At 34.2% G+C, this 11,365-nt stretch overlaps 2 protein-coding genes across 2 annotated transcripts in view; one reads left to right on the plus strand and one right to left on the minus strand.

The window, feature by feature from the left end:
* Window positions 1-11,365, plus strand: part of LOC118735905 — a gene marked incomplete at its 3' end in the record, with an annotated part of 539,363 nt that overhangs the window by 358,575 nt on the left and 169,423 nt on the right. Inside the window, 1 exon segment of the mRNA XM_036465930.1 lies at window positions 3,146-3,251. Coding sequence (XP_036321823.1) covers window positions 3,146-3,251 — 106 coding nt within the window.
* Window positions 1-11,365, minus strand: part of LOC118735910 (serine protease inhibitor 42Dd) — a 253,616-nt gene that overhangs the window by 49,280 nt on the left and 192,971 nt on the right. The window lies entirely within an intron of this gene.

Below are 11,365 nucleotides of genomic sequence, written 5' to 3' on the forward strand. Positions count from 1 at the left end.
GCAACCCTTTTCAACAAAATTTTCCAAGTAAAACTTTTTAACCTCCCATAGTTTGATACCCATATTAAAAAAAAATATATTTAAATTGACTCTGAATTTCTAAACAGGTGGCAACACTTTTCAAAAATATTTTAGAACTAAGGCTTGCTTAAACCTCATTATTTTGACACTCATGTTTACATATTTTATATAAGTTGTTTGTTAAATTGATGAATTGAAGATGACAGCCTTCTTCAAAAATAATTTCTGCATTTTTTGCAGTGACGTCATTTTTTCGCCCGGATGTTATCAACTATTATTTTTTTTCTCAGATGCAACTACAAATACATGGTTGCCGTGCTGGGTGATTTGTTTAGTTGGTTCATGGCATTATTTCTAAAAGCTATTTTTTTATTTTAAGCGTGTAAATAGCAGAGGTTACATTGCCGTCTTAAGAGCGTGTCAGACGTGGCAATGCAGTATATTTCAAAGGACTGTCAAATTGAGAAATTTCAGAAAGCAGTTTCATGAGCAGTGGCACCTTGGCATGTAAAGTGTCTTTCGATCGAAAGTTTTTTATTTCCGAAAGGCGAATTGCAGGGAAACTTTCTGAAATCGCTTTTTGACTGTTTACACGGCGAATGAATTTCTAGCAATATTTCTCGATACTAAAATGCAACTGTGAGCCGCTAAAATAAACAAATTTATAAAATCAATATAACGAAAAATAAATGGATTGAGAAAAACATATGAAATGGGTCGAAACTATCTATAGTAGGTATGTGACCTTGAAGCCTATCGTAACACACATCGATGGACTTGACTACCGATAGTTTGACAGCTCTAATATCAACGTATACAAATGTATTATGTATATATGTATATGCGGATATGCATACTTGCATGTGTATTTTTATCAGCATGCGCACATTAATGTAATTTCTTATTTCTAGTGGAAACTCAGCTCCTGGCCTACTACAGATTTGTGGCCGCTACGTCAGCATGCTACACTACGGCATAACAGTTAGCGTACATATACATACATATGTATATATATAGCCAGAAACTTTTATTTAAAATTGAATAGGGGCTAAGAATGAATACTGAATTTTCTAATTTTAAGCATTCTTGGCTACTAATATGACGTTGTAAGTAGACAAATAGCAAAGTTTTCAACCAGCTCCAGTAAATTCCAGTAAATATGAATTTTTTAAACAAAGCGTCTGACAAATAATAAATAACAATAAATAAAAATTGTGTTGTGTTGATTTTTTAAACCTTTTATTTTCAAAAGATAAACGGTCTCTCGAATATGAGATGCACTTTTCGACATGTGACAACGTTCCAATAAAAAATAAAAAATTGTCAAAAGTTGCCTATCTCTCTACTAATTATTACTGAAAATCTGGCCTAAAAGTAAACTAACTTTGGTATTTGAACTGATATCTGCTGCAAAGTTGAACCGCCCTAATGTACATATATGTATTTAAATCTGTATGTAAATTTCAAAAGCATTCACACAACTATGAATTATCACGTTCATAGCTAACTAGCGCTCTACATACTTTTTCTCTTTGTTTTTGAATAGTAATTAGCAATGTTGCTTGCTAATGGTGACAAAATCACACATGAGCACAACGGCAAGCATATGTAAGTATTTTTACATACAGTGACTCAAAGAAACGTTCACATGTTAATTTTTTTTAGCTATTCTCAATGTTTTTCAAGTTAAATTAAGTTTTAAAAAATTTAGTTTCCTATAGATTGCAGTTCTTATTTAAAAAAAAAAAAACACACAAAAGCCATCAACAAAAAAAAATTTTTCAAAATCATCGTGATTTTTTAAACGCTTGAAACTTGCACTTATTTATTACAATTTTATGGGCTATAAAACTGTTGAAATTTTTTTAATTCTTTCGAAGTGTGTATAAAGTATTGATGTATGTGATTTTGGTTAACGCATGAACACGATTTTTATAAAAAATAAGAACAAAAAATTTTATTTGAAGAACATTGTGATTGGTAAAAAAAAAAATCAATATGTGAACACTTGTTTGAATCACTGTAAATGTGTGTATAAATGACACATTTACCATGTAATTTGCAAGTAAGTACACTCGTGATTTGCGTGAATTTGTAGGTCAGCTTTTAGTAGATTCAGCATTCGCTTATCTGTGAACATGCATACATACATACATACATACATATGTTTGTAGATTTATTAGCGGCGCTTTGTTCTACAAATTTATGCTAATCGCATCAATGAGACACTTTTACAACTGGCACGCATTTCAAGGCGAATGCTTTCACATTTATGTTTGAACTCTTTATGGCAGGCACCCTTTTCCAGTCACTTGATCAATGAACTCGCGTTTAAATCGAAAACAATCCTACTCTACTAAATAATCTGTATTGCTACATCGTGGCTTGCGAACATAAGCTAAATGATTTTTATAGGTTTCAGCTCTGCTCAAAAATATTTCTAAAAAACAAGTGTTAACCGTTTCATGCCCGAATTGATTGTATTACAATCTTTAAGTAAACAAAAAAAAATATATATATAAAAAATTCCCTGCATTCCAAAATGTAAAAATGCAAACAAAGACTGATTTTTTTATTTATTTCTGAATGCTAGTTACAAATAAGATTGCGCGAGCTGGACATCCTTTTGCCTGCACAGAATTCTAAAGTGTCGCATAAAACAATCTATTAGAAAAAATATTTCAACCAACAAGATTTATAAATCACTATGTCATTGTTACCTATAGGCAACATCGGCCATGAGAAGGTTAAGTACATTTTGTTTGATTCAACCGTATTCAACCATCTTCGAAAAAGTGTATATTTATAAGGTTTTCATTAAAAACTATTAAGCATATACAAATAAAATATTTAGAATCACAATTTTGGTGCAAAACAAAAGTATTTTGCAAAGGTTGTGGTTTCGAGTTAGTTCGGAATGTGCACTTGGTATAAAGTTAAAAAGGAGCAGAGAAAATGTGACCTTCTTGAAAATGATTTATTTCCTCTGAATCAGTTGCGTTAATTAAGTTGTGTCTTTGAAAAACCAAGTAAATAATATCACTAAAAATTGCTAAGGAAATTCTTTGATTTAAGCAGTGCCTACAAAACGCAATTGAAAAACAAAATTATTCTTTAATTTCAGAGAAATCTGGACCACCGTTCTACCACCGGAAACAAAAGATACTTTCACTGCCATTTTGGGTATAACAAAAGCAAATCGCATGGACGAAGGCATTTACACGTGTAAGGTAAGAACGAAAAACATTTTAACTATCTTAACTTAAAATGGAGAAAATTAGAAAATTGGAGGATTAAAAGCGAAACTAAAAAAAGATTGGTCGCAAGAAAAACAAAAAAAAAACGAATACAACTTAAAAGTGTTGCAAGCGAACAAACCAAAATAGGCAAAACGAATAATGCATGCAACTTGGAGAAAGATTTTTTCTTTTTTCCCCCCTCTAACGCGCCAAAAGGACTTTTTGCACAATTCAGTCAAAAGTAAGCAAAACAAGGGAGCAATGCTTAAAATTAGATAGAAAATTAACTAAGCGCAGCAGTTGGTAGTAAACACTTTACGCCGCATTGACCAGCTTCAATGCCAAGTGGTTTTATCTTTTGCTAACTGATTCAAAGTGCACGAAGGGTTGGACTGTGGCAAGAAGAAAAATAAAAGCTGTTACTTAGTTGAAAAACAAAAAAAAAAGAAAAATAAGCAAAGAAAAAAGGGAAACATTGAAATCAAAAGTGGACAAAGGGCAGCTAAATAGAATGTCATAAACAAAGAGTAGCCACGCTGTGCGGCCACTGCGTGCTGACTTTCTGCTTTGAAGAAGAGTCTTCTTGGCATTCTGTTCAGGGAAGCGCACAACCGCGTCTGTTACATAAAATCGCTTTCTCTTTCTTCTATATGACCGTCGCCGCGGTAAGCGAAAAAGTCTTGGAGCAGCAGACTGCCCACTCATTTCCTTACATTTTTATGTTTTTGTTGTTGACTATTGTTAAGCCGTTGATTTTTTCTTAACTAACTCTTGTCCTTCATGCTTTTTAATTAAGCAGCTTGTCATGCGTATCGGGTAATTTGGCTTTTATTTAATCCTTGTTTTTGTATCTTTTTATACCTTTCATGAGCATGAAATGGTATTATAACTTTGGTCCGATGTTTGTAAGTACCAGAACAAAAAGAGATAGACCCATGAAAATGTATACTTATATGATCAGAACGTCGAGCTGAGTTGATTTAGCCATGTCCGTCTGTCCGTCTGTCCGTCTGTCCGTCTGTCCGTCTGTCCGTCTGTCCGTCTGTCCGTCTGTCCGTCTGTCTGTCTGTTTGTATGCAATCTAGTCTCTCAGTTTTCGAGATATTCGGATGAAATTTGGTAGGTGGGTGTATTTTTATAATGTATTAATCATTTGTCGGAACCGGAAGAATCGGACCACTATAACATATAGCTCCCATACAACTGATTGTTCAGATATGAGATTTTTCATTATAACTTCTCCATTTATGTAGTTAAGAACAAGAAATTTCGCAGCACTTTCACCCATTATCAACAGAATACTTATAGTGAAAATTACAAAGATCGGGTCACTATAACCTATAGCTCCCATACAACGGATTGTTCAGATATAAAATTTTGCGTTATAACTCCTCCATTTATATAGCTAGGAACATGAAATTCCGCACTGTTTTCAATAATTATCTACAGAAAACTTACAGTGAAAATTAAAAAGATCGGGTAACTATAACCTATAGCTCCCATACAACTGATTGTTCAGATATGAGATTTTTAGTTATAATTCATCCATTTATGTAGCTAGGACCATGAAATTTCGCGCTGTTTTCACTCATTATCAACAGAAGACTTACCTCGAAAATAATAAAGATCGGGTCACTATAACCTGCAGCCCCCATACAACTGATTGTTCAGATATGAGGTCTTTTATCATAACTCCTCCATTTATGCAGCTAGGAACATGAAGTTTCGCACCATTTTCACTCATTATTTACAGAATACTTACAGTGAAAATAACAATGATCGGATGACTACAACATATATCTTCCAAACATCTGATTGTTCAGATATGGGATTTTACTGTAAAACTTCTTTATTTGAACAGCTAAAACCGATAAATTTCGTAAGATATTTTATAAATAATAATACAAAGTCTACTGAGAAAATCGTCAAAATCTATGCTGTATAAGCTTTATCTCCTATAGCACTGATTGTTCAGATACCAGTTTTTGCGATATATCTCCTTTATGTAGGAAACTAAACCCAATAAATTGTGTTACCGGTTTACATACCGATCACATAGCGGTGAAAATCACTTAGATTGGTGTCATATAAAGTATATCTTCCATACCTCTGATTGTTTAGATGCGATTTTTTATATAAGTATGTAACTCCTCTATCGATGTATGCAGATGTATTCAAAAGCAGTAATCTGTCAAAGTAAAATTTGCAGATGTTCATGAAAGGTATGAAGCCTTCGGCATAGCCGAAGACAGCGCTGCTCTTACTTGTTTTATAATTCTTTTCCTCCATCAGTGAATTTTTTCAATTTACTGAGGGCAAACTTTTCCAAAAGTTCTAAAATGCAAATTAAAAAAAAAAATGCGTAACTTTCAAGTTTAGCTGCAATTTTAATTTGCTTAAATAGTTAAACTAACTTTTTTTGATTAAAGTCTTTTATTTCTCAATAAAATGTGCACGCGCGATAGTTTTTTTGTGCAGCCTTTTACTATTTTGCTTACTACAGCGCCAAAAATATTATTGGTCAAATTTTATTTAGCAGAAGACATATTCAATAGCTGTGCAGATATGTATTAGTATACTTTCTCTTACACCCCCTTTAAAGGATTGGATATCCCTTCCCGACCGGGCAGTTCATTGTCAGCCAATCTGTTTGGAAACGCGTCCCTAAGTTTTGTGTGTGCGCTCCCATTATTGTCCGTACTCGAATAAAATAGTGTAACGTCATTTCAAAGCCTTTTTAAAGAAACGATTGAACGAAGACAGATGGAATTGGCTCAGTAAATTTCAAAGAAAGATTAAAGATTTTCTGGACTCATTCTAGCCTACTAATTCGAGGATATGGTTGAGTGCATATTAGTCCTAAACATATGATTTTTTTTCCAACATAATTATTGTAAAATTTCAAGGATATTCAATGATAAAATGTTAAAAGGACATTTTCAATACCTAATCGTCCGTATGGATCAAAAAATTTAAGCGGCCTTAATTCTACTGAATTTTCTCTTTAATTTGATAGTCATAATTTTTTCTACATTGCTCTAATTTTTTTTTGTTTTTATATTATTTTTAAGTAACTATATTTTTCAAATTTTAAAGTCCTTTAAAAAAAGTCTTGACGTCAGAGAGCAAAGATAAAAACGTAGTTTTACTATGTTTGGCCCATGATTTCGCACGGGATGTTTTACCCCTATTTCAAACAGTTTCGATTCAGTTAGCCTTAATGAGACATGCTCGTATAGACATAAGTAGGCGGCATTTTCAAAATTTCGAGAATAATCTTATTTGGTTTTAAGATTTTGTTGTGTTTATCAACTTGTAGTAAATAAGCGTACTTAAATTAAATTTCCACGATGAAGGGATTCTATCATTCTTGTTAAATTTCGAAATATCGAAATTTCCGTATTTCTAAAATATACCTTTATATCAGAAGTGGACGTAATTTTAGTTATATGGGATGTGACCGTGGTTATTGTACGGTTCCAAAAATTTTCAGCTGTTAGCTGTGTTGTATAAAGACCAACAACTGTGCCAACTTTGGGAGAAATTGGTGCAACCATTAGTGGGCGGGACCACACCCATTTTCCAAAACTTTGTACTATTCCCCCAAGGGCTCATCATGTAAATATCAATTTTGAATAAGTAAGCTTCGTGTTTACTAATTAAGCAGCAGTTTATATATTTTTGCACATCTACACATGGGAGGTAGGCGTGGTTATTGTCCGATTTTATCCAATTTCAAAACCTTTAGTCTATAGCTAAAAAGAAATATGTACGCTGACCAAGTTTCACAGTCACGGCTTAATCGATTTCTCTTTTCATTTTGAGCATCTTGGTATACATTTGTCTATATCTGTCTCGATTCCTTTAGGCTGGTACAAAGAACCGTTATGTGAACAAAGTTATAATACCCTTGGGCATAAGTGCACGCCGGTATAAAAATTGTACATGAGTGCGAAAGTAAATATACATACATACATATATAGTACTTACTATATATAAGCGGTTCTTCGAAAATCTTCACAGAAAAATCACCAAAACAAAAGCTTAAATGATTTCTGGAAAAAAACACTATTCTCGCAGACAAAGAGGTATGCATTCAATCAGGCGCAAGAAGATTGCATTCACATATATTTGTTGGCTATTGCAGAGAACACCTGAAATCTGCCAAAACGAGAGACAAGAAAGAAACCAGATAATCAAGAAATGCTTACAAGAAAAGATGAACAAAACGCGATTAAGGGAAATGAGAGGAAATGAAAACCAACATTATCGCCTTTGATGCAGAAGCAACTTGTGAAGAGCAAATGCGGGGACAATGTAGTGAAAAGCATTTGTTTTCACATACATAGTATAAACAGACTGTTATGGAAATGCCAGTGGGTTCACTATTGTCATATGTATCACCATGACTTCTCTAGTTTATATCTTACGCTGTGAACGCTGGTGTCTCAAAAATGAAATGAGAGCATCACTCAAACGAAATTTCTTAAGCAACTTTACCGTTGTTGTTAAAGCTTTTGTGCTGCATGCAACTTTTGTTTGCCGGTAGTTGTTGCAAAGGCGTACACAAACATTTCTACAGCTAGACAGGAATTTATGTATATCCATACATGAGTTATGCAATTACATACATACAGACACTTGTACTATTCACAGCCCAGTTTAGTTTTTCCGGATGTTGTCTTCATCAACTTTTCCTTCTTCCGCAGACAAATGTTCGCTTTCTTTCGAAAGTTGCTTTCATATTTTTTTAATTTTTATTTTTTTTTTTCCAACTTTTCTTTCTTATGCCAGTATACACACGCACTTATGCAATCACATTATTTCGTTGTTGTTTACTTTTTCTTATTGTTTACTTTATAACCGTTATACAGCAGTCGACGCAATACAACATCAGCGGCTACAAGCTACATTATCCCACAGCTGTTGCCCCCGCACCGCACATTTCACACTTCACGTTCCGGCAACAGCATCAACAAATGATACAATCACTTATGCCATCGCCAACAATAACAAAAGCCTGCGAGAAGAGGCAAGTCAACACTGCACACAAAACAAGCAGCTTGTCGACACTTCTGCCATTCCGCTGTACTGCGCTCGGACAAGCGAAAACTGCTCTTCACTCGCTCATAAGCAGATCAGCGGTTAAGCGATGAATGACGTCTGAGAGTGTGCCATTTTTGTATTTTTTGCAAGTATTCCAGCTTTTCAAGTAAAAACTTCTTCATACTCATTTTTCTCTGCAATGTTTTTTTTTTTTTGGTCTTCATTTAATTCACTTACTTCATGAAGCCTTCATCTTGTTTTCTTAGCACTCGCTCACACTTTGGACAGCTTTATTCACTCATCCACTCAACTCCTTTTCATATTAAACTTCTTTTGTGTGCACTTGCTCTGTTTCGTATTTAATGTTTTAACACTTGTACGTACATAAATGTGTACATTTGTTTAGTTGGTTGGAAGTTTATGAAATAATATTGAACTTTTGGAAATTTTGTTTATAATTTTCAACTTTGTTACGATTTGTGCACTGTTTGAAAAAATAATCAATTTAAGCCGACGTCGAAGTTGTGCGCGGTAAAATTTATGAAACTCTTTGATTAAAATTCTCGTTCGGAATGTTTAAAATTGTACGAGGTTTAATGGAAAAAAAAGTTTGATATGGAAGTTGGAAACTGGTTGCCTCACGAACTCAAACCAAGATAATTGGAACGGTGCACAGTGGTGCAGCCACATAAATTTTTTGGAAAATTTTTAAGTAACCGGTCGGTGTAGATCCACAATTATACGTACATAACATTTATGGACATAAATCGAAAAAAATGCGAAAAAATTGCGTGATCGATTTATATAAAATATAAATCTAACCTCAATAGTTCACCTATGAATATGCGAGTCCGAAATTTTGTCCATATATTTGTAATAACGTCTAGTGCAATGTGTAATGATTTATTCTAAAGCATACCGCCCAAACAAACCTAACCTCAAAAATTACCAAAAATTCCCTAAATAGCACACCAATATATATATGACTTGGAAATAACTAACGTTATGTGTGTGAACCCTCAAAAATTTGGCGTAATCAGTTTAGATCAAAGCTAACCGCAAAAACGCCTTAAAATTTCCGTTGTTGTCCATCAAAATTGTCAAAGTTAACATTTACAAATTGTCACTTTTGTATGCTTATTTTTATTTTGCTCAATTTTGTCTAATATGTACTATCTATTCATTTGAACCTACAACAAAAACAATACAAACAAAAGTTATAAGAAAAACGCATTGTGTGTAAGTGAACAAAAATCTCAATTAATTTTAGTTGAATAAAATTCTTCTGACTTTTGTTGCTTTGTAGTTGTTATTGTAGTTGTTTTTCTCATTCAAATATCACTTTGTTAGGCTAAACCATTCAAATATAAAAACTTAATATTAAAAAAAAATTGTTTTTTTTTCGCCGAAATACCACTGTGCGGCGCGTCACTGTTTCCCAAATGCCCCTTCAACGGTACAAAGCGCGATCGTTTTTGCATTTATTGCCAACTACGAGGAAATATGGACTCATTACGGCAATCCAAAGCGTCAGAAGGCGGCGAACCAGGAGCGAATCGAACTGGCTCTATACGGCGGCGATTGCGGGAAAAACGGCCGGAACGGACCTTCCACTATGACATTGCTCGACCGCATGTCGCACAAGTGATCAAAACTTATTTAGATGGTAGCGTATGGGAAATTCTAATCCACCCACCTTATACATAGCTCAGACCTTGCACCGGCAGACTACCATTTGTTCCGGCCGATGCAGAACGCCCATACGGCAGCACGCTTCATTTCAGTTGAAGGTATCAAAAATTGGCTTGATAATTTATTGCTCTCTAAAGACGAGGACTTTTTTTTTTGGCGCGGAATCCATGCGTTTCCATAAAAGTGGGAGAAAGTCTTAGCTAGTGATGAGGAATACTTTCAATAAGATATAATTTACCAATTTTGCCCAAGAAGGTTTCAAAGTCGATATTTGAAGCAAAAGCAACCTTTTTTATAACCTTAAAAAACTAGAATGGAATCCTTTTCGCTATATTCGTCATAATTAGCTTCCCAGAAGCATTCTGCTAAGTAGTTTAGAGCGCTCGTCTATGGAAACTAATGGTCCCTGGTTGTCAGAGTTACGTCTCTTCAACAGACACTTAAAATGGTTTCTTCGTTTACATCCACTGTCAATTAATGATTGTTGATTTTCTACATATTACATATATATCGCAATTGAAGTATTTTGTGATCTCAGATGCTCGCATTGCCCTTACCGGCCCCAACTCGTAGGTACGACAGCGTCTGTGAGGTCCTCTTCCTTCGCTCTTATTTCACTTTCATTTGTAGTCGTCAGAGAATGCCTAATCGTGCAACTCTGATGAATGAGGTAAAAAAAAAATAGTCACGGATAAAGGTAGCCCTACTTGCCGAAAAACTAGAGATAATCCGGACCACCGGATAAATGACTGGCAGCTCTTAAAAAACTTGATGAGATATCATCATAACCCATACCAACTCTAAAGGGTCGAATACACGTTCCTATGCATTTATCTTGTAATATTCGACTTTATTCCATAATAATCCCTTTCTTAATCTATGATGGGCTATACGGCTATATGGGTTGCCGGCTTTGCTTTAAAAGTTCAGTTCTACTTTTCCTCATTGCAGCATTTTAATGATTCCAAGAAAAAACTGTAAATCCTTCTTATTACTGAGCAAAAAAAAAAAACAACTTAGCATAGTTCTCAAGAGAACGTCGAGATATCCCTTTTCATTTTTAGAATAAGTCATTCTCGCCTTTATTCCGAAATTTAATAAAATCCACAACTTCCACTCCAAGCTAATAAAATACTGAGACTATTTACGTATTACTTATTGTTGTTTTTTTTTCTTTTTCAATATAAGCTGTTTATTTTCTTAAATGGGAATACTATGGCATATGCACTATGTACATATTTACGCTACTTGACAGAATACATTTGGGAAATCTCGAAATGTGAAACCTGCACTTAAAGGCTCTTTGAAGATTAGCTGCGCGAGTTTGCTTAGTCCTTGATATACATCATACCAGCAGGCAAAAAAAT

The sequence above is a fragment of the Rhagoletis pomonella genome, unplaced genomic scaffold (genome assembly GCF_013731165.1).
Source record: "Rhagoletis pomonella isolate Grant_MI unplaced genomic scaffold, Rhpom_1.0 Rhpom_scaffold_00003, whole genome shotgun sequence".
Lineage (NCBI taxonomy): Eukaryota > Metazoa > Arthropoda > Insecta > Diptera > Tephritidae > Rhagoletis > Rhagoletis pomonella.